Source organism: Cottoperca gobio, chromosome 7, assembly GCF_900634415.1.
Source record: "Cottoperca gobio chromosome 7, fCotGob3.1, whole genome shotgun sequence".
NCBI lineage: Eukaryota > Metazoa > Chordata > Actinopteri > Perciformes > Bovichtidae > Cottoperca > Cottoperca gobio.
In genome coordinates, this window is record NC_041361.1 from 88,079 (window position 1) to 115,472 (window position 27,394).

The following is a 27,394-nucleotide window of genomic DNA, read 5'->3' on the forward strand; positions in this document are numbered from 1 at the left end:
TTGATGCACGTGACGTGTTTTTATAAAGCTCTTAAAGTTATTCAGCAGGTTATGTCACAGTTTTTTTGTTGTTTCTCAGAAAGCCATTAATCAACCTCATTAAGACAATACTTACCTCTGTCCCCCCCCCTCAATTTCTTTTTAACATTTTGACATTTTAACATTTTATTCATCATGATGCCCCCCACTCTTGACCCGCTCGGTGCTGATTCGGAACGGTCTTTCACAAATGACTGTGACTTCAGGAGAACCGACGATCACCAGCTTCTTTCTGAACTTGTGTTCTCGGCCGCTGAGATGCTCTGATGTTGATTTCTGCCCTCAGATTTGGGGATATGTAGTCATTCTGAAATTCTCAACCTCTTAATCTCTGTGACTTCCTGTTTCTGAACATCTGTAGCCATTTAGTTAATCTTCACTAGAGCCTTCGTCGGTCCCTCCCTCCCCCCCACTCATTAGGGCTGGTGGGGGGGGTGGATCTCGGCCTCACGGGGTCGAAACTGTGGTGGTCATACCCCCAGAGGCAGGGCTCCCAACATGGAGACCAGCCCAGAGAGCCCCAACCGGGCAGTGGAGTACCTCCTGGAGCTCAACAACATCATCGAGAGCCAGGCCAAGCTCCTGGAGACGCAGCGCCGGCGCATCGAGGAGCTGGAGGGCCAGCTGGACCGGGTCAGCCAGGAGAACCTGGACCTGAGGCAGGATCGCACGCCTGGTTCCGACGCTCCCGAGCAGAACCACAACCACAGCCAGCCTCTGCCCCTCCCCATCCATCACGGCGGTGTCGGCGGCAGCGGGAACGGTAGCACCTCGGCGGCTCAGGCCACAGCCGCATCAGCCACGACTCCGGGGCCCAGCAGGGAGCGCAGGACCCACACCAGGCTGACCCGAGGTGTCTCCTGCAGCTCGTCCACCACCGAGCGAGGCGGGCTTGAGCGCACCGACAGCACGGACACCAACACCAGCTCCACCATACGGAGAAAGTAAGTTCCTACTCACACACACACACACACACACACACACACACACACACACACACACACACACACACACACACCTCTGTTGGTTTAATACCAATGCATGATGAGTCGTCCAGGTGGCTCTCAAGGTATCATTGACTTAGTGCAGCATGTACACAGGGTTAGGGTTACACCCTTCTGGTGTCCCCCATGGGACCCTTATTTCGTAAAGAAATATGTTGATAGTCAACGTACTATGTTCCATTCTCAAAGGAACGTTTGGGGGGGGGGGTGCTCTTTGTAGTTACATTCTTGTACTTCAACGTTTTATAACAAACTGCAACTTCAAAAATCCTCTTTTACATCGACAAACATGGAATCTGTCGTTCCTGCTGTTCCCTGTTTGTTGTCTTGTTTTGTTACATTTGATGGAATATTAAATGCACTATCGTTCTTACCCTCAGACGTGCACACACTACAGGTTATTAACGATTAACTATATATATAAGCGGATAATAATCGGTACTGAAAGATTGTAACGCTAAGCTCCCAGCTGCAGCCTCGCAGATGATCCTCACAGTCATGGCTCTGAACCTAAGAAGTGTTTTAATACACCAACATGAGGGAACATGCAGAGTGCTGGAGGATTCATTTCCTTACGCTGTGAGGTTTCTCCCTGCGGAGGGTTCCATGTATGTGAGTGTATTGTGTGGGGCGCGTAGGAGATGCATAGTGTGCTGAGGAGAACTGGAGGGTTCTGGCTCTCATGGGGGTCTGAACCATCTGGACCGGTGAATGTATGAAAACTCCGCACACTGTTTGCTGAAAGTGTGTATTTCTTTTCCTCTTCTCTCTGCACCGCCTGGTGTGTGTCTCCCCCGGAACGCGAGGCCGACCTGAAGTTGGAGTGCGTCTGTCCTTTACTGTAACCACGCACGCACACGGGTAGAGCTTTTGTTCCAGGAGCATTACGCTCTGTGAGTAGGCAGCGATTCATGTTTTAAAGAAGCACACAGTGAAGTGTGTTGTTGCAGCCTGAGTGAGAACGTTTCTCCACATCTCAGCAGTTATTATCTGCTGCCTTAAGATCCCAATCCTCCTGTCAGCCATGAATTCAGACGTGACCAAATCCCTTATCGATTATCTTTTCCTCCGCCTGTCTGCCTCTCCGGCCCCCTCCTGCAACATCCCGGGGGGGGGGGGGACTTAGTCATTCCGCAGAAGCACATATTAGTTATTTATGTAGGTGTTAAATGCAGTGATGAATTGTAAATGTAGATCTCGCTGATCCTCCCTTGTTAATTGCCTGCAGCTGACTTTGGATCCAGACTTAGAAAAGCATATCATACGAAGTGTCACATTTAATAACGACTCACAGCCAGCTTGTCCCCGTCTGGCTGTGACTCAGCCCCAACCCAAAACTGGCCTATTAGCTGAGGTCAGCGACAGAAGCTGCTCCTCTGATAACGGATCACATGTGCGCATGAGTGTCTTCATCGCGACGCTCTCAATATGGCTCGGATCAGAGGGAGACAGAAGGAAGACGAGGGAGCGGGAGAGGGACGAGGGACGAGGGATAAGCGGGAGGAAAGCTAGTGAGCGACCTGACTGGGTGAGCCTCAGTCTGAAGGGGAGGAACACACACACTGATTCACCAGCTGTCAACAGGCTGCGTGAGAGAAGACGAGTCTCTGAAACCTGCTTTTGTCCTCACGTCTGCCGCCCTGCACTCTCTGCACTCTCTGCACAAACTGAATACACTGTCCCCGTTTCTGTATTATTATTGTGCCCATGCGTGCAGCAACTGCATCAAAACAAAGTCCTCTCATCGTCTTCCCCCCAGCGGCACGCCATTAACAGCTGTCCCAAATCCCCCCCGTCCTGTTAGTGGCAGTGTGAACAATGTGAGGCCTTCAGGTGGTGTGAGGACTTTTCAGTTCCCTCCTCCAAGAAGCAGCGGGTTGAGGGCATCGCCACAGCTCGCTGTGAGCGTGACAGATGTTTTTATTTATTTTTATTTTGGGAGAGGTCACGCAAACGTGTGTGTGTGTGTGTGTGTGTGCGTGTGTGTGTGTGTGTGTGTGTGTGTGTGTGTGTGTTTTATATAATGTATGGTGCAACAAAAGTGTGAAAGAGGGTGGGAGGCACACACAGAGTGCGCGAGAGATTAATTAGTGTGACCAGAGTATAATTACCACTGGCCCAGGGTGATAATCACGGCTGTGTGTGTGTGTGTGTGTGTGTGTGTGTGTGTGTGTGTGTGTGTGTGTGTGTGTGTGTGTGTGTGTGGAGGATGTCCATTATTAGACATGAGCCTGAAGGAGCGGCCATCATGTTGCAAAGATGTGACAGTCCTCGCTGCGTGGACCAGAGGTTGAATCCTTCATTACGTGCAGCTGTCCTCGCAGGGGGAGGCAGCTCGGGGTCTCGGCGACAGCATTCAGAGCGGGTTTATTACATAACGCCAAAATAAAAACAACGAGGACCAAAGCTATGTCTTCCCTTCTTCACTTTCTCCCTCTCACTGTCACGATGGGAGTTCAGGAGCTCCATCTATCTCCCTCTCCACGCACGGGATTGTGGGAAATGTGCTGTCCTCTCGACGTTCACTCCGTTTGGGGGAATGTTTCTGTTTCAGAAGCATTTTGCTGTAGCTCGACTACACCTAACCCCATCCCCTTTACACCCCCCACTCCACTTCTTCTCTCGTTCTCTTTCTAGCTCTCTCACATACCCACGTACACACTCTCACTCTCTCCCCCTCACTGTTTCTGTTTCCCACTGCTGCAGATATGACTCAGAGAAGCTGCAGAAATTACTTCTGTGCTATTCTCTCCCTCTTTTTGCTCACATGCTCTTGTTCCTGCTATTAACTGAAGCGTGGTTATTATTCCTGATTAGGTATTTGAATATTCTCTCTTCACGCGAATAAAGAGCTCATAATATGCCTTGATTTTGACTCGTATTGTTCATCCTATAGCAGCTCAGAGAGCACAAGACGCAACTTGGAGAAATGAAGCGGCCCGAGGCAAATGTGTGGGTAAGCTCAGCTGCACTGACCTGCTCCTGTGTGATGTGATGGAGGTAATATATCCTCTCTGGACTCACCAGGACCTTCTAGAAGCAAACACAGTGAAGCTGCAGCTGCCATTTTCTCAAGAACCCAATCTCGCTCCTTTATGTTGTCTATTTCAGGACACGTTGTGGATTAAACAATGTTTAATTTGGGCCAGAATTAGAATATCGCTAACAGTGAGTGATTACCGCGATGCAGTGTAGCTTGGCGTAAATTTAAATGATGGATGTGTGTGTGGGAGGCACGTGCACGGGGGTGGTGTTTGCCTTCTCCTCGCCTGAGTGCAGTGAGTGTTCGTACTGTGTGTGCAGATGAAAAATCAGTTTCATTTATATGTAATCATATGTTGCTCAGAATGCACGTCTTCAAGTATCAGCGGCCCAATGACAGAGCAGAGCGGACAGATTGTCATATTCAGGATTTAATGCACAAACTCAAGTGTTTTTATTAACATGAAGGCAGAAGGATTCAAGGGCTTTGTGGTGGTGTCACGTTTTATATGATATCTGTAGCACAAAGCATTGGGTTCATGGATATGAAGCACTTTGCGCTAATACACTAATAATAAACTGTCTTACTGTTTACTAATTAACATATAGTATATATATTTTACTCTGTTAAATTCAAATATGCTTCGTAGCCAAAGCAAGTTTGAAGTGTTGGTGTTTCTTGTGCTCTTTGTGGATGGAGGAGGTGGCAGACTTCTCTTGGATGGTGAGTTTTAAGATGCGAGCGGAGATTGGTGGCGTTTCAAGCTTTAGTCCCGACTTGTTTATCGCACAGCTTACAAACCACTTTGTTCTCTGGCTCTCCTTTTTCATCTGGTGTAAAACCAAAGAATTGTCATTTGCAATATGTATTTAAATGTGTACATGGCAGTAAAATGGCAGCTGTGTTGTTTAGCTGTGCGTCTGTTTCTGTGTCTGGACATTAAGAGAAGTAGAAACCGCAGTTCATTTCTTTGTATGTGCAAATAAGATGATTCTGATCTGATTTTAACCGTTTCTTGGCAGTTTATTCTGCCTCATTCACTTCAATTGTACACAATCAACCGGATGTGGCAACAGAAGCAGACAGACAGGCAGACAGACAGACAGGCAGGCAGACAGACAGGCAGGCAGGCAGACAGACAGACAGACAGACAGGCAGACAGACAGGCAGACAGACAGGCAGGCAGACAGACAGGCAGGCAGGCAGGCAGACAGACAGGCAGGCAGACAGACAGTGTGAGGATAAAAGCTCATGGTTTACGACCTACAATAGGAACTTAATCTCAGACGGTGTATTGTTCCACCTCCAGACACCTGGCCTGCCTCTGCCATTCATATTCCATCCTGACATGTACACATGCTTTTCATAGAACCCGAGAAAGAAAAGAAAGAGCAAAAGGAGAAGAGAAAAGAGAGGAAAGAAGACACAGAGAAAAAAAAGATGAGAGAAAGAAACAAGAAGAGAGAGAAAAGAAGAAGAAAAAATGAAAAAAAGAAAAAAAGAGGAAAAAGAGAGAAGGAACAAAGAAGAAAAAGAGAGAAGAGAAAATAGGAAAGGAAAAAAAAGGAAAGAGAAAAAAGAGGAGAGCAAAGAGAGGAAGAAAAGAAGAGAAGAGAAAGACAAGAGGAAAGAGAAAAGAGCAGAAAGACGAAAAAAGAAAGAGGAGAAGGAACCAAAGAGCAAAAAAGAGAGAAAGATACAAAAAAGTACAGAACAAAAAAGAGAAGAGAAAAACAAAGAGAACATAAAAAAGAGAGAAAGAGAAAGAAAAAAAAAGCAGAGAAAAGAAAAAGAGAAAAGAGTAAAAAAGAGGAGAAAAAGAGAAAAGAGAAAAGAAAAAGAAAAAGAGAGAGAGAGAAGAGCAGAAAAGACGAGAGAGAAAAGAGAAAAAGAGAAAGAGAAAGAGAGAGACAGAGAAGGAAAAAGAAAGAGAAAAAAAGAAAGAGAAAAAAGAGGAAGGAAAAAAGGAAAGAGACTAGGAAAGGAGAAAGAGAAAAGAGACAAAAAGGCACAACAAAAAAGGAAAGAGAAAGCGAGGGAAAAGAGAAAGGAAAGGAGGAGAGAAAAGACAAGACAAAGAACCAGGAAAAGAGCAAAGAGAAGACACAATGAAAGAAAGAGAGGAACACGACAGAGAGAATGAGAAAAACACAAGAGAAAATAGAGACAGAGACAAGAGACAAAAAGAGACACCAGATAACCAGCGATAAACAACCGAGAAGGAAAGTAGAAGGAAAGAAGAAGGAAAAGAAAAAGGAGGAAAAAAAGCGAGAGAAAGAGACGACCCCAGAGAGAGAAGCAGAACGACACGACAAAGAAGAGAAGCTAAAAAAAAAAAGAGAGACAGAGACAAAAGACCACCGAGAAAGAGAAACAAAGCGTAAAGATAAAAAACAGCGAACAAAAGAGACAACAAAGATATGAACAGGGACAGAAGAGACTAATATAAATCGACACAACGAGCAGCGAACAGATAAGAAGAGACATCAGCTAGAAAAACCAGACGAAGAGAAGAGACGAGAAAGAGAAAAAACAAGACAATAAAACAGAGAGAAGCGACACAGACAAAGAGGACAGCGACGCCACGAGAAAAAAGAGAACACAAGCGAAATAAACAGCGAGACAGAGACAAGCGACACCAGGATAGAATCGAACAATACACACATAGAGACAACTACTAAATGATAAATCTAACCCAGAATATAGAAGTAGAAACAAACAGGACAAGCTAGAAAAGAGCATGATGAGACATCAACAAATAACGATATACTATACAGATCAACATCTTATATAGATACACCATATATACATCAAATCTAAACAATCTATAAATATACCATAGAACAGATACATCGACACATATATACATCTAACAATCTATAAAATACAAAAAAGATATCACCACTAGAATACTACCATCGATAACAATACCAGATATACAATCTACACCATCTACACACATCTATACATCTACACCATCTATACATCTACTCCATCTATACATCTACACCATCTACTCCATCTATACATCTACACCACTACATCTCCATCTACGTCCATCGAGACATGACACCATCTAAACCATCTACACCATTCTACTCCATCTATACATCTACTCCATCTATTACATCTACACCATCTACTCATCCTATACTCTACACCATCTATACATCTACACAGGGGTCCCCAAACTTTTTCCTGTGAGGGGCCACATAACTTTTCCCTTCTCTGATGGGGCCGGGGTCAGTTTGTAACAGAAAAAGTGTGACGATCGCAGGGGTGCCTAAACGTAAACATTTATTGTTTTCCAGAAAGCCACACATAACCAAATATTAATCACCCTCTCTGGGTTCTTCACAGAAAACATTAAGTTCACTTGTTCCAAAAGCAGCGCAAGTTTCACCTCAAATGCTTTTATGTGAGAATACATGTCGCAAATGAGTTCCCCCTGGCCTTGTAGCTGCAAGTTAAGGCTGTTCAGCATTTCTGTCACGTCTGTTAAAAATGCGAGGTGCCATTTCCATTCTGGGTCGATCAGCTCTGGGACCGTTTTGTCTTTTGAATGAAGAAATGCGTTAATTTCGGGTAGCAGCTCGTAAAAACGCTTCAAAACTCTGCCCCGGCTGAACCACAGGACCTCTGTGTAGTACAGCACGTCGCCGTGCGCAGGCTCCAGTTCAGACAGGAATTGTTGGAACTGCCTGTTTAAGTCCCTTTGCTCTGATGAAGTTTATGCATGACACCACAACCTTCATGACAGAATCCCACTTCAACACTTTGCAGCACAGTGCTTGCTGGTGAATTAGGCAGTGGACTTGTAGCGGGGCGGTGAGACCCCGTTCTTCCATCTCCCGGTACATGCGTCCTATTAGACCCCGAGACACGCCCACCATACTAGGAGCCCCGTCAGTCGTGATGCTGGCAAGCTTTGACCAGTCTAGGTCCAACTCTTCCATGGTTTGGCATACTTTGCCGAAAATATCCTCCCCCGCTGTAGTCCCTTTGAGACTTTGGAGGGCTGCCAGCTCCTCGCACATCTCAAAGTTTGCGCTAACTCCACGAATAAAAATGAGCAGCTGCGCTGTGTCTTGCACGTCCGTGCTCTCATCCAGTGCTAATGAAAAAAAGTCAAATTCTTTCGTCTTCTGCTGCAGCTGGGCATATACATTACCCCCGATTTCTTCAATGCGTCTGGTGATTGTACTCGCCGACAGACTCACGGCATTAAAGACATCTTTCTTCTCGGAACACACCTCTTCCGTGACAGCATTCAAACATTTCTTGACAAACTCCATCAGTGAAAGGTTTACCGCTGCTTGTTATCAGTTGAGCAACCCGAAAGCTGGCTCCAACGGATGACTGGTTCAGCTGAGCTTGGCGCTACAAATGTATTCTGCTGAGCTAACAGTCCACTTTTTAGCTTTGAGAGTTTGTCTGCTCGCATTTGGCCTTGCAAGTTATCATACTTGTCTTTGTGACGGGATTCATAGTGTCGGCGCAGATTGTATTCTTTGAATACCGCCACCGCCTCCTGACAGATGAGACAAACAGCCTTTTCTTTGCATTGAACAAAAAAAGAATCGTTTGACCACTGCAGGTTAAATACCCTGCATTCTGAATCAATTGTTCTCTTACCTAACCTTTTCGCCATTATTCCGTTCTATTTGACAGGGGCTAGTCTAGGATTCGCAAGGCCAGACTGAAAAAAAAAATCATAATGCGTCTCTGGTATTGTTCAGGGGGCCGGGCCAAATGTGGAGGTGGGCCGTATCCGGCCCGCAGGCCTCTTAGTTTGGGACCACTGATTACCACCATCGATAGATCTACAATCTATTACATCTACACCATCTACACCATCTATAACATTCTACGCCATCTACACATCACACCATCTATACTTATACATCTACACCATCTACACCCATCATAATCTACACCATCTACACCTCTATACATATACACATCTACACCCATCTATACATCTACGAAAGGAGAAAAAAGAAAAAATAGAAAAAGAGAGAAAGAAAAAAGGAGGAAAAAGAGAGAAGAGAAAAAAGAGAAAAAAGAGAGAAAGAGAAGAGAGGAGAAAGGAAAAAAGGAAGAAAAAGCGATAAAGTAGAGAAAAGAAAAACAGAGAGAAAGAGAAAAAAGAGAAAAAGAGATAAGGAGAAAGAGAAAACAGAGAGAAAGAGAAAAAAGATGAAAAAAGAGAGAAAGAGGAAAAAAGAGAGAAAGAGAGAAAAGAAAAAAAGAGACAAAAGAGAAAGCGAGAAAGGGAGAAAAAGAGAGAAAGACGCGAAAGAAAGAGAAAAAAGCGAGAAAGAGAGAAATAGAGAAAGATAAAACACCGCTAGAAAGAGACAAAAGGGGGGGGGGGGGCAAGAGGAGAAAGAGAGAAAGATACACAAAGAGAGAAAGAGACACAAGAGAACAGCGAAAAAAGAGAGAAAGCGAAGACAGAGAGAAAGAGACGCAAGAGACAAAAGAGAGAACAGCGAAAAAAGAGAAACACATATAGACAGAGAAACCAGGAAAAGAGACAAAAGCGACAAAAAGCGAGGAAAGCGACAACAGATAGACAGCGAAACCAGAGAGAAAGAAGACACCACCGAGAAGAGAAACAAAGCGACACCAAGATAGACAGAGACACAAGCGAAACCAGAGAGAAAGCGACAACAGCGACACCAGCGAGACAGGAGACGCCAGCGACAACCAGCGACACCATGCGACACCACCTAGGGACAGAGACAAACAGAGCGACAAAGCGAGACAGGCGAAACCAGCGACACAGCGAGACGAGCTACGCCAGGACACCAGGACACAGCTAGACAGCGAGACAGCGACACCAGCGGAGACATCGACACCACGAGACAGCGACACCAGCGGATACCCAGCGAGACAGCGACGCGGCGAGACAGCGAAACCAGCGACACCAGCGAGACAGCGACGCGAGCGGAGACAGCGACACCAGCGACACCAGCGAGACAGCGAGACAGGCTTTTTTTTACACCAGCGAAGACAGCGAAAAAAGAGAAAAAAGGAGGAAAGAAGAGAAAGAGAAAAAGAGAGACAGAGACAAAAAGAGAAAAAAGAGTAGAAAGAGAAAAAAGAAGAAAGAGAGAAAGATGAAAAAATAGAAACGAGAGACAAGGAGGAGAAAAGGAGAAAAAAGAGCGAGAAAGAGAAAAAAGAGAAAAAAGAGAGAAAGAGAGAAAGAGAGAAAGAGAAGAAAGAGAAGAGAAAAGAGAGAAAGAGAGAAAGAGAGAAAGAGAGAAAGAGAAAAGAGAAAAAGAGAGAAAGAGGAAAGCAGAAAAAAGAGAGAAAGAGAAAAAAGAGAAAAACAGAGAGAAAGGGAGAGAAAAGAGAAAAAAGAGGAAAGAGAGAAAGAAGAAAGAGAAAAAGAGAAAAAAGAGAAAAGAGAAAAAGAGAGACAGAGAGAAAGAGAAGAAAGAGAGAAGAGAAAAAAGAGAAAAAGAGAGAAAGGAGAAAAAAGAGAAACAGAGAGAAAGAGAACAAGAAAAAAGATGCAAAGAGGAAGAAACGGGAGAAAAAAGAGAAAGGGAAAGAAGAAAAAAAGGAAAAAAAGAGGAAAAAAAGAGAGAAAGAGGTAAGAACATAGAGTAAAAGGAAGGAACAGCGGAGAAAGAGAAAAAAGAGAGAAGAGAAGAAAGAGACAAAGAGAAAATAGAGAGAAAGAGACAAAGAGAAAAGAGAGAAAGAGACAAAGAGAGAAAGATACAAAGAGAAAAAAGAGAGGAAAGAGAAGAAGAGAGAGAAAGAGAAAATGAGAGAAATAGAAAAAAAAGAGAGAAAGAGAGAAAGAGAAAAGATGAGAAAGAGAAAAAGAGCGAAAGAATAAAGATAAAACAGAGAGAAAGAGAAAAAGAGGAGAAAGGAAAAAAAGAGGAAAAAAGATAGAAAGAGAGAAAAGAGAAAAAAGAGATAAAGAGAAAAAAGAGAAAAAATAGAGTAAATAGAGAAAGAGAAAAAGAGGAGAAAGAAAAAAAGAGGAAAAAGAGAAAAAGAGAGAAAGAGAAGAAAGAGAGAAAGAGAGAAAGAGAGAACGAGACAAAGAGAGAAAGAGAAGAAAGCTAAAAAGCGAAAAAAAGAGAGAAAGAGAGAAGAGAAAAAAGAGAGAAAGAGAAAAAAGAGAGAAAGGAAAAAAGAGAAAAAAAGCGAGAAAGCAGAAGAAAGAGAAAAAGAGAAAACAGCGAGGAAAGGACGAGATAAGAGAAAAAAGAGAGAAAGAGAAAAAGAGAGAAAGAGAAAAAGAGAAAAAGAGAGAAAGATAAGAGAGAGAGAAAGAAAGAAAAAAGAGAAAAATATAGAAAAGAGAGAATGAGAAAACAGCGAGGAAAGAGACAAAATGAGAGAAAGAGAGAAAAGAGAAAAAAAGATAGAAATAGAAAAAGAGAAAAAGAGATAAAGAGAAAAGAAAAAAAGCGAGAAAGAGAAAAAAGAGAAAAGAAGGAAATAGAAAAAAGAGAGAAAGAGAAAAAAGATAAAAAAGAGAGACAGAGGAGAAAGAGAAAAAATATCGAAAGAGAAAAAATAGAACAAAGATAGACATGAGAGAAAGAGAGTAAAAGTAAAAAAGAGATAAAGAGAAGAAAAGAGAGAAAGATAAAAAATATAAAAAAAGAGAGAAAAGATAAAAATATAAAAAATAGAGACATCGATACATAATATAAAGAGCAAAATAGATACAGATAAAAAAATAGGACTAAAGAGAAAAAAGATATAAAGAGAAAAAAAAGAGAAAGATGAAACCATATGTATAAAGATACAAAAGAGATAAATAGGAAAACAACTAGAAAGAAGAAAAAGATATAAATCTAAACATAGATACATATATACATTCTAAAAAATATAAAATAGAAAAATAGAGAAATCTACACAATATCGTACAAATATTAAAACATATTACCACCCATCGAGAAATATTAAAAAATATTAAACCATAGATAATCTAAAAAAGAGACACCATATTACATTATAAATTCTACACATCTATACATATATAAAGATAAAAATATAAAAGCTACAACATCGATACATCAAACCATATACACAAATTATACATACACACTACAGGTGAACAGGTCATACATGTTGTCACACTACAGGTGAACAGAGTCATACATGTTGTACACACTACAGGTGAACAGAGTCATACATGTTGTACACACTACAGGTGAACAGGGTCATACATGTTGTACACACTACAGGTGAACAGGAGTCATACATTGTGTACACAACTACAGGTGAACAGGGCGTACATGTGTACACACTACAGGTGAACCGAGTCATACAATGTTTTGTACACACTACAGGTGAACAGAGTCATACATGTGGTACACACTACAGGTGAACAGAGTCATACATGTTGTACACACTACAGGTGAACAGGTCATACATGTTGTACACACTACAGGTGAACAGGGTCATACATGTTGTACACACTACAGGTGAACAGAGTCATACATGTTGTACACACTACGGTGAACAGAGTCATACATGTGTACACACTACAGGTGACAGGGTCATACATGTTGTACACACTACAGGTGAACAGAGTCATACATGTTGTACACACTACAGGTGAACAGAGTCATACATGTTGTACACACTACAGGTGAACAGAGTCATACATGTTGTACACACTACAGGTGAACAGGGTCATACATGTTGTACACACTACAGGTGAACAGGGTCATACATGTTGTACACACTACAGGTGAACAGAGTCATACATGTTGTACACACTACAGGTGAACAGAGTCATACATGTTGTACACACTACAGGTGAACAGAGTCATACATGTTGTACACACTACAGGTGAACAGAGTCATACATGTTGTACACACTACAGGTGAACAGAGGTCATACATGTTGTACACACTACAGGTGAACAGAGTCATACATGTTGTACACACTACAGGTGAACAGGGTCATACATGTTGTACACACTACAGGTGAACAGAGTCATACATGTTGTACACACTACAGGTGAACAGAGTCATACATGTTGTACACACTACAGGTGAACAGGGTCATACATGTTGTACACACTACAGGTGAACAGAGTCATACATGTTGTACACACTACAGGTGAACAGGGTCATACATGTTGTACACACTACAGGTGAACAGAGTCATACATGTTGTACACACTACAGGTGAACAGAGTCATACATGTTGTACACACTACAGGTGAACAGGGTCATACATGTTGTACACACTACAGGTGAACAGAGTCATACATGTTGTACACACTACAGGTGAACAGGGTCAAACATGTAACTAACAGATATCAGCATGAAGCTTCCCCACTTCATGACTTTAAATCTACACACACACACACTCTGATGTTCTCATGTTCCTCTCGTCTGAAGAACACCAGTTATAGAAGATAAATAACCTCAAACTTTCCAAATTGACCAAAATAAAATGGATGTCGTGTCACTTTAATTGTACATCATGGATACAAGAGGTGTGATGTTGTTCTCTACGTGTTTGTGATGAGCTTGTTAAAGGTCGGTGGCCTCGTGTTGGATTCTCTTTAGTTTGTCTTTTCACTCATGAATGTTCGACCGCAACCAAAGTGTCCTCAGAGCAGATGGACCGGGTGCGCTGGGATGGAGGCTGATCGTCTCAGTGTTGCATCATTATTGCTCAGTTGCTTCATGAGGTATAAGGGAATGTCTATGCAGGGGGGGGGGGGGGGGGGGTACCTTGTTGTCCTGGAAACATCTTTCACAATTGATGCAAACGTTAAGACGGGAGAGAAACGTAATGACCTGCAAACAGAACTTTACCGCGTTGGTTTCATTTCCAGAGGTCAGCTGTGATAAAGGCACAAAGAATATGACGTGAAACTTCTCAAAGAGAGAACATGTTGGTCGTGTTGCTGCAGGAGTGGAGGTGTGACAGCTGCTGCATGCTCTACTTCATGCTACAAAGTCAAGACACAGCGCTTCCCCCTCCTCCCCGCTCTGTGCGCCTCCCGGGGCGCCGGTTCCCCTCCGCGACCCGAGCCACCCTCTGCAGGCTGGGTGTGAGCCAGGGGCCCGGCAGCACCAGAGAGAGGCCCGAGATGCTGGCAGCGTCAGATAGGCTGCTGCCTCCAGACTCCGACTCATCGTCCCCCGGCTGCTGCAGGGACAGTGTGGAGGTGAGGAAGGAGAAGGGTTTCCTCTGTGCATCGTCCTCCTCCAGCTCGCTCGCTCCACCCGTGTCTGCGTCCTCCAGCTCCCTCAGCTGCCTGTACTCCGCTGCCATGTGCCAGCTTTCTCCGTCCTCCACCTCACACTTTTGTTTGGGCGTGGGAAGCTTCTGTTCGGGACTTGGAACAGGTAAGAGAACCTCCCCATCACTCTCCAAACTGACTCTCTCCTCCACCTCTTCCTCCACCTTTCCCTCCACAGCGGGGACCTCCTGCTGGACCTCCTGCTGGACCTCCTGCTGGACCTCCTGCTGGACCTCCTGCTGGACCTCCTGCTGGACCTCGTCAGGCTGCTCAGCCTCTGCCCTCCTCACCCTCTCCTCACTTCTACTTTTCCTCCCTCTGCTCTTACTCCTCCCCCTCCCCCTCCCCCTCCTCCTCGCTGTCCCTCTGTCTGAGTCACTGTCATCATAATTCCTGAGGGCGTCTCTGGGTAAACTCTGAGACTCTTCTTTCCTCCTCCTGCTCCTCGTGTCCCCGGCTCCCCGAGACCTCTCTCTCTCAGAGACGGGGCTTTGTAAACCCGAGCGGCCGCCTCCCTCCGACGCCGCTCTCCTCCTCCTTCGCCGTCCTTTCTCTTTCTCGCGCCCGTTTGTAGACCTGCTTCTCCGCTTCTGCTTGGAGCTGTGCCCCTTCCGCCCGGTGGAGTCTACTGCAGCCAAACCCGGCTCCTCGGGGTGATGCAGGAGGGGGGGGGGGCGCCGATTCTGTGCTCACGGCCTGCACACACATTGCACGGGGAGACAACAGACTGAATAGGCAGGTAAAGGAGAGGAAGACATCGCTGGCAGAGAGCGTTATGTAATCTGTGTGTTGTTAGCTCAGCTGGTTAACAGCAGTGCAACCTTCAGGTGACCCGTACGGAGGAGACATCTCATTATCTGTCTGCTCCAGAGCTCGTTCAATAATTCAGCGTGCCGACTAATCGCGTCTGCAGAGACTAAAGTGTGCAGGAAATCTTATAATGTGAACGTCTCCACCATTATTTAAACTTAGAATCAAGATGATGTCATAAGGAGGAGGTGCAACACACAGGCGCTCAGGTAAGTGAAGACTGAGCAATGTAGAGAGACAGAAAGTGGGAGAACTAACAGGAACCATTACCAACCGCGTATTCTCCGTCCGTCCAATCACATAGAAGCAAGGCTCGCCCAGCTTGGAGTTGGTCATACATAGAGACAAACTGGAGAGCTCCACTGAGAGAGGGAGGGAGAGGAAGAGAGGGAGGGAGAGGGAGAGGAGAGGGAGAGTGAGAGGGAGGGAGGGAGAGAGGGAGAGAGGGAGAGAGGGAGGGAGGGGGAGAGGGAGAGAGGGAGAGAGGGAGGGAGACGTGGAGCAGAAAGGAGGGAATGTTTGGAGGAAAAGGAAAACCAAGCAGGAAGTGTGTTGGAATGATTGGACGGGAAACACCACAAAGAAAAGGAGTAAACGGTTTGTTAGTCAGAATGCGTCCCACAGGTACAGAAGAAGAGACACACCTGAGACATCACGTGCAGGACACTTCTTATCTTCCACGTTAACACCCCGAAACATGCTCACCATAGTCGGGCACGTAGCCGTTTCCTCTCTTGAGGATCAGGTGGATGCGGTGGCCTCCTCTGCGGATCTGCTCCACCGCCTGGCTGTGGGTCATCCCCGCTGTACTGTCCCCGTTAATCTCCACCAGCTGATCGCTGACCTGCACACACACACACACACACACACACACACACACACACACACACACACACACACACACACACACACACACACACACACACACACACACACATCTGTCTGTTGGAGGTTTGTTCTGCACATACAGCAGCGCAAATAACAGTAATAACACGGAGACAGAGGATACACACACGTTACAGCAAACACACACACCTTCATTCTTTGGCTGCGTGAGGCCGGCCCCCCCTCCATGAGTCCCAGGACGTAGAGCCCCATGTTGTACTCGCTGCCCCCTCGGAGGCTGAAGCCGAAGCCTGAGAGGCCTCTATCCAGGTCCACACTGTAATACCTGGAGTCACGCTGCGCGGCGAGAGCAGAGGGAATATTAGACGAGCAGAGGTCATGGGGCTCACGTTATTATGGGATGGCAGAGATCAGGGATGTTTCTTATTGTTTGAAGTGAGGTTGTATGAGGTGTGTCTCCACAGTCAGAGTGTTACTACAGTAGATGTGTAGAAGCAGACAGGAAGCAGGAAGTAAAGCAATGTTCTGCTGTGGACGTGTTTCAGACACCTAAACAAATATCAGTTTAAGTGCACGCTGTGAGATCTTTGTGACGAGGAACTGAAGTTGGTAAAACCACCAGACTCCATTGAAAAAAACAGTAATTTAACCTCTCAGAAAACAGGAGCTGCTGGTCTGACGCTGCCTCGCTCGGCTCGTTTGTTTGTGTTAATGTTTGACTTTAGTGAATCCGAAATCACCCTTTAAAACACCAAAGTCACACAATAACACAAACAAACGAGCCGATGGAGGCAGCGTCAGACCAGCAGCTCCTGTGTTCTGAGAGGTTAAATGACTGTTTTTGTCAATGGAGTCTGGTGGCTTTAAAGAGAGCTTTAGTTCCTCGTCACTAAGATCTCACAGCGAGCGACAGTTAAAATATTCTAAATACAGCGTGCACTTAAACTGATATTTGTTTAGGTGTCTGAAACACGTCCACAGCAGAACATTGCTTTACTTCCTGCTTCCTGTCTGCTTCTACACACTGACTGTGGAGAAGAAGCTCATACGACCTCACTTCAAAACATCCGAACTATCCCTTTAACCGTGCTTACCTTCGGACGCGACCTTTGACCCTTTCTGCTTCTGTGCCCGGGGTCGTACTCGGTGGTTTCTGAAAGGCTTGACGAGTCTGAGAAATTATATTTGGAGAAGATGGATTATGAGTCCAGAAGCAGCAGCTGTATGTGTGTGTGTGTGTGTGTGTGTGTGAGTGTGTGTGTGTGTGTGTGTGTGTGTGTGTGAGTGTGTGTGTGTGTGTGTGTGTGTGTGTGTGTGTTTGTGTGTGTGTGTGTGAGTGTGTGTGTGTGTGTGTGTGTGTGTGTGTGTGTGTGTGTGTGTGTTTCCTGGATACTTGCTTACAGGTGCTGGGACGGGGGACGATGGTGAGGCGCAGAGTGTTTCCCGCTCGGCGAAGGATCTGAGCAAGCTCCCGGTGAGGCAGAGTCACCACCGAGCGTCCCTCCACCGCCTCCAACCGATCTCCGGGACGGATCTGACCGCTCTTTGCCGCCGGGCTGCCTCGACGGACCGTTACGAACCGGTGAGGGAGAAGTGAAGCGGCTGAGGAGGCGACAGAAGTCAAGTCAGTTTATTCTATTTATATAAATATATTTGATTTTACTTACACCATCACGTCTCTTTCACTATTGTACACACACACACACACACACACACACACACACACACACACACACCACACACACACACAAAGAATATGATAATATTGTAGTTTATCTAACATGTTCAAAAAGTAATTAATTATATTTGTTTTATAATTATTTATATTATTTCAGTGAAATAAATGTAACCAAAAAAAAAAGTTTATAAAAGTTTATTTATTTATTAATTTCCTCTAAATCAAAAACATTTTCCCTCAAACAGGGAAATACTGACAGAAATAAAATAAAATAACTTCAGGAAATGTATTTATTAATGTATTCTAAATGAAAACAATATATATATAAAATATATATATATATATATATATATATATTTATATATATATATATATTTATATATATATTTATATTTATATATATATATAAAAGATATATATATATATATATTTCTCTTTCTCTCTCTATCTCTCTACCCGCTCTCTATTTCTCTCTATCTTTAATTTCTAATCTACGATGATATATTTCTTTTATCTCCAAATCTCTTATTGTCTAGATCTCTCTATTATTTATATTTCTCTCTCTCTATTCTCTCTCTCCGCTCTATATCTCTCTTCTTTCTCTTTTTCTCTATCTCCCCCGCTAGATATCTCTCTTTTCTCTTTCTCTCCTCTCTATATCTCCCCGCTCTATATTTCTCTATATTTTCTCTTTTCTCTCTCTCTCCCGATCTATCTATCTCTCTTTTCTTCCCTCCCCGCTCTCCTCTATCTATTTATATATATATAAATAAAAATATAAAACCAATCCTTTCCAGTCTGACAACCATTGAATATTATTACAATTTAATGTTTTTCTTAATTATTTAAAATTAAAACCCAGCACAGACGATTGTCCTCGAGTCCTCAACTCATTCTGCTATGATTAAAACAGCGTACTCGAGTCGCCATCACACATGAACCTCTCACTTCCAGACTCGTTGCTTGAGTTGCAGTTTGAACACGTGATAATAAATGAGGTCAGATGTGGAAACATTTAAAAGCAGGAGGATCTTTCTAAATGACTTCCTGCAGAAGCTTCTCTTCATCTGTCCCTCAACCATCCGCTGACGCAGCAGGAACTCTTCTTCTCTGCTTGATGATTTGTCTTCCTCCTCAAGAACAAACTGAGGAAGTGAAACTCTCTCGATCTGCACACACTGCAGATATTTACACTCCGGCTTAAACAGCGTCACACATTCTGCTGCTGAGCTTCTGTAAGAGACACAAACATGCAGCCGGTCTGCATCAGTTTGTCTCCAGCGTACACACACACACACACACACACACACACACACACACACACACACACACACACACACACACACAGGAACACACACAGAGAGAAACACACACACACAGAGAAACACACACACACAGAGAAACATTGTGTCACTACGATGCTCATTATCGAATATTATCATTTATAGATAAATAGATTATTTAAGGATTAATTATCGTTAACGAGATTTTATTTCATATTAAAGTGAAAATCTTTTGTGTTTTGGACAAAACAAGACTTTTAAACATTTTATACATTTTATAGAGCAAACGATTAATGTAGAAAATAATCGTCAGATTAAAAGATAAAAAGTGTTTAAATATATTAATCGTTTGGTCTGAATTTAAAAAATGTGTAAATGTCATAAACACATTCCCTTTAATATCATATTAAACATGTTTAATATGATATTAAACATGTTTAATATCATATTAAACACATTTAATATGATATTAAACATGTTTAATATCATATTAAACATGTTTAATATCATTAAACATGTTTAATATGATATTAAATGTGTTTAATATGATATTAAACATGTTTAAGATCATATTAAACACATTTAATATCATATTAAACACGTTTAATATCATATTAAACATGTTTAATATGATATTAAACATGTTTCAGGAGCAACGCTTTTAAATGGTCAAAAACACTAAATTGTGGGCGCGAGGAATCTGGTGACACGATACGGATCATGATACAGATTCAGTACGTTGACGTATGTTGCAACTTCCAGGAGAACATCAAAGTGTGAAGAACACGTATCATCAGAACGTGAGATCTGAGGTTCTACGCTCACTGAAGACTTCTCTTCTCTTCTCTCACAGCACTGCAACATGTATTTATATTATATATTATGTTTCTTCTGAACTCTGTCTCGATGCTTTAATGTTTCCTGTGAAGCACTTTGAGTTCCCTCGTTGTTAAAAGTTGCTTTATGAATAAAATAATAATTATAATATTGCAGAATATTGAACGGTAACGTTCCCTGATATGTGCCGTGTGTTTACAGCCCTGAACATCTCATAGCGTACCGTATCGATAAACTCTTACACCACTAATGCCACATTGAAATGATCCGGCTAAAAGGCACAGCCTATAATTCCAGAGACACGTCTCCAATCTGGGCCTAATCTGGGTGACCCAGGCACAAACGGCAATCAGGTCAAAGCCAAACCAGCTTTGCAAATAGTCTTCTTATCATGCATAATACATCGGGCCAACATCAAAGTCTCCACACACACACACACACACACACACACACACACACACACACACACATGAACACACACACAGTGACTCACACTCAGCGGGATTGGGACAGATGTACTCAGCACACACACACACACACACACACACACAGATCTGCGTGGACTGCTTCCTCCATGTTGTCCTGTCCAGAGTAATCCCACTGCAGTGTGCAGCCAGGCAGCCTCTGCACTGATTACCGCTCAGCAGCGCCCCCCCCCTCCCTCCTCGCCATCGTAAAATCTCCCTCTAACCGCAGCCCAGATGCATGGAGCCGGTGCAGCCTGCAGATGCCCCGCACACGGCAGAGCAGCGAGCACTGTTGATCTTCTGCTCCTGTGCAGCTCAGATACACAAACGCCAGAGCAGCACATCACGTGGCGTGCTGCTCTCCAGACTCAGAACGCTGTGAATCCTTTTATCTGCTGATGTTTCTCTCGCTGTATCGCAGGATGAGCAGAATATACACCGTGAGGAGCAGGAGAGGCTGCCATCGAACTTTCATACACACTGAAACTTCAGCAACACAGAATCAGCTCACGCACACGGCTGGATGTGAAACACTGCACCAAACACCCCCCCCCCTCCTCCTTTTTAAAAATGTAAACATAAGACGAGAAGTGGAGCGAATAATTACGTGTAGACTCCTTCACAGTTTTCAGAGCGGACTGGATTCTCTCCAGCATGGCTCTTTGACTGGCGTGCACAGAAAACATAACACGGAAAAAAAGAATGAAGATCCCCGACTCCTTCAGCGTTCAGGTTCACGTGTGGCGGTCAACAGGAGCTCAAACTGTCTGCTGTCCCCTCGGTGGCTCCTCCGCGAGGGGGAAGGCTCAGCGTGGCATTTCTCTTGAGCATTCAGAGAGCAATGGAGAGGAAGGAGGGAGGAGGAGGAGGAGGAGGAGGAAGAGGAGGAGGAGGGAGAGGGAGAGTTTTAATCTTTGGAAAAACCAGACTGGACGCTTATACTGCAGAGTAAAGGAGGTGTGAGGGGAGAGAGAGGGAGGGGGAAGCAGGGAGAGAGAGAGAGGGAGGGAGGGAGGGAGAGGGAGAGAGAGGGAGGGGGAGGCAGGGAGAGAGAGAGAGAGAGAGGGAGGGAGGGAGGGAGAGGGAGAGAGGGAGGGAGAGGGAGACTGATGAAGAGGAAGAGAGAGATGGAAGAGGAAATAATAGAGGAGGACTCTCTGTGACAGGAGGGAGAATGAGGACAAGGTGAGAGGGGGGGGCTCTGTGCTGCAGGTGCATGACAACATGAATGTGTTTCCTCGAGCCATAAAGCAAAGTGGACTGCATCAAACTGGAACAGAGGACAGCCAATGCAACACATGGGTGAGGGGGGGGGGGGGGGTGATTCATCACGGGGATGCTGCGGTTACCGGCAATTCATGAGCACTTCACTAAAAGCTAATCAGAAGCAGGAAGTGTTGCGAACATAAACAAGCCTCAGCGTCAGAGAGTCTCTGGTGACGACATGAGAAGCCTTTTAAAACAATGATCTGTTACTTCACTGCAGATCTGTCTCCATTAGTTAGTCTGTTATATTCAATCAAATGAAAGACATCAAATGTCCCAGTTTGTCCTGTAATATGTTCGAACGCTTGTTAGTTTATCGATCTTTATTTTAAAATGCATTTGACTCTTCTAATCCCCTTTATTACATTTGAAATGTGTTGCTAATCTAAAGTTCACTTTGTATCCTCTAAAGATCTCTGAGGAACACTTCACATCTTGTTGGAGCTAAGTGTTAAAATGACACGTGACTTCCTGGAGTCAGCACATAACCTGTAAAAACTACAACTCCCAAACCTCTCAGTGCATTAGTGATGACTCATGTGGTGGCGTGTGGCCACAGCGACGACTATTTAATCTGTAATGATGCATCTGGGACGTCCCAGTGACACCTGGGACGTCCCAGTGACACCTGTCTCCACGTACACATATTATAGTTGGGACGTTAGAAGTGAAGCATTGAGCTTGAGTCCCGTGTTGCACGATATCTCTCACCTTTACCATTCTCCACATCCTGAGAAGCGATGACGAAGCCGAAGCCCTCTCCTGGCTTCCTCCCCAGCTCCACATCGAACCCTCGCAGCGGCCGAGTCCGTTCCCCGTTCTGCCTCTCCGGCCCGGGATCAGGCAGCGTGCCGCCGCCCGCCTCGTCCTCCAGGCCCGTGTTGATCCAGTCTTTGGGTTCCATCGTCAGGGTCACTGGAATCGACTCCAGGAAGCTGGTGCTCTGGACCAGCGAGGAGCGCATCCTGGGGGCCGGGGAGGGCGGCGTGCCGAGGGAGGCACGAGGCACGGGCAGCGCTTCTGGGAGCGCGGAGGAGAGGTCCGATCCTTCAGGTGGAGGAGGCGGGCGGAGCAGAGGCGGAGGAAGTCTCCGCAGGGAGCCGGGGGAGACGGTGGAATGATAAATACCTGAGAGAGAAACATTCGTGTTGTTGGTGTCAGTCAGTAAAACACGACGACTGTGAATCATTTACCTCCTCTGAAGACCAACAGGACGACTTCTGCCTGTCTGGTGTGTTCCTGGAGAACTGTGTGTACCTGTGAACACACACACACACACACACACACACACACACACACACACACACACACACACACATATACACACACACACACACACACATACACACACACACACACACACACACACACACACACACACACACACATGTTAGAGAGAACTGTGTGTACCTGTCAACACACACACACGTTACAGAACGTCTGTAACGTGTGTGTGTGTGTGTGTGTGTGTGTGTGTGTGTGTGTGTGTGTGTGTGTGTGTGTCGGGGAACAAGCGTGTGTTATGTTTGGAGTGTAATCCTGTTATTATATATAAATATATTTGACTGTTGGTGCTCGGTGTAAATGATCAGCAGGTTTACAGACAGTGTGTGTCTTTCTAGGGGGGGGGGGGGGTGTGATTAAAGGAATAAGAAATTAATAATTTATTACTTACATGTCACTAGACGTATTTTATCGTTCTTTTATCTCACTTGTGACTTATTTATTCTTAATTTTTACATTTGTAACGTGTGAATAGTTTTTAATAAGATTTACCTGAGGCTGATGCCCTGGGGACACCTCCCTGCTCTCCTCCCCTCCCTCTCTATCTGTATGCATTATGTAAATGTATGTTACTAACTCATCATCACCAGAGTGTCTGTGTCTCATGTGGCAGGTTGCCACTGATAAAGTTTACGTCAGGATCATGAATCGTGGCTGCGCCTGCTGCCCTGGTCCTGCTGGACACCGGGAAGCCTTTTTGACATTTTCCTGGTTTCATCCAAACTTTCTCTTTTCCAACACAACATCATTTCTGTCAAATGTTGTATTTGTACTATGTTGTTTATCCTGTACACACGACATCTACTGCACGTCTGTCCGTCCTGGGAGAGGGATCCCTCCTCAGTCTCTCCCTGAGGTTTCTAACATGTTCCCCTTTAATTATGGGGTTTCTTTTAGGAAGTTTTTCCTTGTGTGATGCGAGGGTGTAAGGACAGAGGGTCTAAGGACAGAGGGTCTAAAGACAGAGGGTCTAAGGACAGAGGGTCTAAGGACAGAGGGTCTAAGAACATAGGGTCTAAGGACAGAGGGTGTAAGGACAGAGGGTCTAAAGACAGAGGGTCTAAGGACAGAGGGTCTAAAGACAGAGGGTCTGAGGACAGAGGGTCTAAGGACAGATGGTCTAAGGACAGAGGGTCTAAAGACAGAGGGTCTAAGGACAGAGGGTCTGAGGACAGAGGGTCTAAGGACAGAGGGTCTAAAGACAGAGGGTCTAAGGACAGAAGGTCTAAAGACAGAGGGTCTAAGAACAGAGGGTCTAAAGACAGAGGGTCTAAGGACAGAGGGTCTAAGGACAGAGGGTCTAAAGACAGAGGGTCTGAGGACAGAGGGTCTAAGGACAGATGGTCTAAGGACAGAGGGTCTAAGGACAGAGGGTCTAAAGACAGAGGGTCTAAGGACAGAGGGTCTAAGGACAGAGGGTCTAAGAACATAGGGTCTAAGGACAGAGGGTGTAAGGACAGAGGGTCTAAAGACAGAGGGTCTAAGGACAGAGGGTCTAAAGACAGAGGGTCTGAGGACAGAGGGTCTAAGGACAGATGGTCTAAGGACAGAGGGTCTAAGGACAGAGGGTCTAAAGACAGAGGGTCTAAGGACAGAGGGTCTGAGGACAGAGGGTCTAAGGACAGAGGGTCTAAAGACAGAGGGTCTAAGGACAGAAGGTCTAAAGACAGAGGGTCTAAGAACAGAGGGTCTAAAGACAGAGGGTCTAAGGACAGAGGGTCTAAGGACAGAAGGTCTAAAGACAGAGGGTCTAAGGACAGAGGGTCTAAGGACAGAGGGTGTAAGGACAGAGGGTCTAAGGACAGAGGGTCTAAGGACAGAGGGTTTAAAGACAGAGGGTCTAAGGACAGAGGGTCTGAGGACAGAGGGTCTAAGGACAGAGGGTCTAAAGACAGAGGGTCTAAAGACAGAGGGTCTAAGGACAGAAGGTCTAAAGACAGAGGGTCTAAGAACAGAGGGTCTAAAGACAGAGGGTCTAAGGACAGAGGGTCTAAGGACAGAAGGTCTAAAGACAGAGGGTCTAAGGACAGAGGGTCTAAGGACAGAGGGTGTAAGGACAGAGGGTCTAAGGACAGAGGGTGCTGTATCCTGTACAGTCTGTAAACACTGAGACAAATGTATAATTTGTGATATTGGGCTATACAAATAAATTTGATTTAATTTGATTTGATTTGAGGCTGATGCACCTGAGGCTGATGCACCTGAGGCTGATGCACCTGAGGCTGATGCACCTGAGGCTGATGCACCTGGGCTGATGCACCTGAGGCTGATGCACCTGAGGCTGATGCACCTGAGGCTGATGCACCTGGGGCTGATGCTCCTGAGGCTGATGCACCTGAGGCTGATGCACCTGGGGCTGATGCACCTGAGGCTGATGCACCTGAGGCTGATGCACCTGAGGCTGATGCACCTGAGGCTGATGCACCTGAGGCTGATGCACCTGGGGCTGATGCTCCTGCGCTTGTGTCACGTTTAAATAATGACAAAAACGTTCTTAAAACTTAAAAACGTGATTATTTTTCAGACGCTTCTCTAATAAAGTTTTGTGAAATACTTGAATACTCTTAATGCCTGTATAACATGACGATGACTCCATCACCTGCTCAAAGCTGAGACTCTGCACATCGGCTCCATTGATCTTGACAATGGCGTCCCCCGGCTGCAGAGCGTTGCACTGCTTCCTGTCCCAGACTCTCTCCACGATCGTCATCCTGCCTCCTGGACCTCCGACCGTCACACTGAAGCCGAGCCCTCGCTCTCCGCCCGTCTGGGCCAAGGCCACCGGCACCAGCTCGCCTCCGCTGAGACTGCCCGCGCTCACCGCCCCGGGGGAGGTCACGCTGCTGGGGCTGGCGGTGGGGCTGCTGTTGCCATGGAAACCGTTGTAGCCACGGTGCTGATGCTGCTGATGGTGTGGGCTGTCGGGGGTGGGAGGAGGTCTGAGGTGGGAGCTCTGCGGTCGGAAGAGGCGGGAGTGAGCGCCGTGGGGGCCGCCGGGGGAGGACGAAGGTCTCCTCGGGGACTGAGGCAGCGGCAGGCGGGACCCCGACAGAGTGCAGGTGGACAGGTCGCTCTCAGACGACTTGGAGGCGTAGCGATAAGGCTGAGGCGGCGCTGACAGCGAGTTATTGTTGTGGTTACGGACCATTGATGCTCTGACGAAGAAGAACAGGAGGAAGATCAAAAGCAAACATCTGCTGAATGCACATCTTAACCTCTGCTCTTTAACATGTTCACGTTATAAAGAGTGCTTTTTATGATTTGTATATTTATATTGAGCTGTTCATGGCGGCAACCAACGATTATTTTCATTATCAATTAATCTTTTAATCTATAAAATGTCAGAAATATCGATATTTAATTGACTCTTATGTGAAACGTAACTTCAGCACGTTGTTTTAAACGCCTCGCGTGCGTCGTGTTACCTGTGAGAGCCGATGGCAGAAACGACTTCACTGTCGCTCTGGCTGGCGAGCGTCGGGTCGAACGACTGCAGCCGGGCCAGACTTCTCAGGGAACGCGGAGGACGCACGGGGGGGGGGGAGTTGCTCATACTGCAGCGTCTGTACGAGGACTGCCTGCTCAGGAAGGACGTGGCGTTTCCGTTGGCGTCCAGAGTCACGCCCGGCTCAACGTAGCTGCCCTCGCTGTGGACCCCGTTGTAGCTGAAGTGCATGGTGCGGGGCTTGGGGGTCAGGAGGCGAGGCAGTTGGTGGAGGGGCTGAGGCTGGGTGGTGGTGGGGGGGAGGATGGGGTCCCCGCTGTCCAGTAGCCTCGGCGGGGGCTGCTTGGGACAACCATCAGGGTTGTAGAGCATGGGATACCCTCTGCTCACCTCCACGTCCACGCTGTGGCCCACAGGCACCGACTTCAGCATCTCCACCACCTCTTTGTGAGACACTCCCAACACACACACGTCGTTGATGTACACCAGGATGTCGGCTGACGCACAAACACAAAGGAAAACACATATAACACTAATTATTTATGGGTTTTAAATCCATCAAACCTCACACCTCAGCTCCCTCACGCCGCTCTGCATCGGCCAATCGGCTCGCTGCTCCCTCACCGCGCGACTCTGATGCACTCAAATAAAACCCTCCTGTTGCTGTTCTGCTGCAACATGGAACAATAATGAAACATTTTAAAGTGCACTGACGATGCTTTGGCTTATTTGAAGCGGATGTATCTGCACTTACTGTGTTAAATGAACTGTAATGTAATTAAATAATCGTTATAAGTGCGAGAGTTTGTTTCCTTTAATCACCTGCAGCTAGATGACACAGCGCATGTTGACAATATGTTTGACTGCTTTTCATACGCTGAGTGCAGATGAGATGAAACCCCGCCTGTGTGTTTTGTGTGGTTGTGGACTAATCCACCAAACTAATCCCTGTAAACCTATTAACAGATATGAACTAGATCAGCCGCTGCTGAGACAGCTTGTGCTGCGGCTTCAGAGCGCTAATATCTGCCTGTACGGGCATTTGTGAGTGTGTGTGTGTGAGGTGGACGTGCACGTGTGTCATGATAGCTTGATGGTGGAGCGCTGCTCTGAGGATTACCGACTGATACTTGCTGTGGGAGATCAGAGACGTCCAGAGGTATAATCCCAAAGAGTGGAGACAGAGCTGGAGAAGTTCAAAC

General features: G+C 45.6%; 2 protein-coding genes across 2 annotated transcripts in view; one reads left to right on the plus strand and one right to left on the minus strand.

Annotated features, from left to right (window-relative positions):
- Nucleotides 1-4,664: 4,664 nt before the first annotated feature.
- On the plus strand, nucleotides 4,665-10,739 carry LOC115010942 (putative uncharacterized protein DDB_G0271982; the record flags this gene model as incomplete). The annotated part of the gene is made up of 4 exons (XM_029435873.1): nucleotides 4,665-4,749; nucleotides 5,696-5,769; nucleotides 10,218-10,289; nucleotides 10,680-10,739. Coding segments are annotated over exons 1-4 (291 nt in total), but the record flags the coding sequence as incomplete, so codon positions are not given.
- Nucleotides 10,740-14,898: 4,159 nt separating this feature from the next.
- LOC115010403 (membrane-associated guanylate kinase, WW and PDZ domain-containing protein 2-like) overlaps nucleotides 14,899-27,394 on the minus strand; it is a 34,220-nt gene continuing 21,724 nt past the window's right edge. The window contains 11 exon segments of the mRNA XM_029434922.1: nucleotides 14,899-14,952; nucleotides 14,955-14,972; nucleotides 15,345-15,448; nucleotides 15,792-15,930; nucleotides 16,122-16,268; nucleotides 17,027-17,103; nucleotides 17,334-17,534; nucleotides 22,175-22,591; nucleotides 22,657-22,720; nucleotides 25,347-25,902; nucleotides 26,173-26,689. Coding sequence (XP_029290782.1) covers nucleotides 14,902-14,952; nucleotides 14,955-14,972; nucleotides 15,345-15,448; nucleotides 15,792-15,930; nucleotides 16,122-16,268; nucleotides 17,027-17,103; nucleotides 17,334-17,534; nucleotides 22,175-22,591; nucleotides 22,657-22,720; nucleotides 25,347-25,902; nucleotides 26,173-26,689 — 2,291 coding nt within the window. The 3' untranslated portion in view covers nucleotides 14,899-14,901.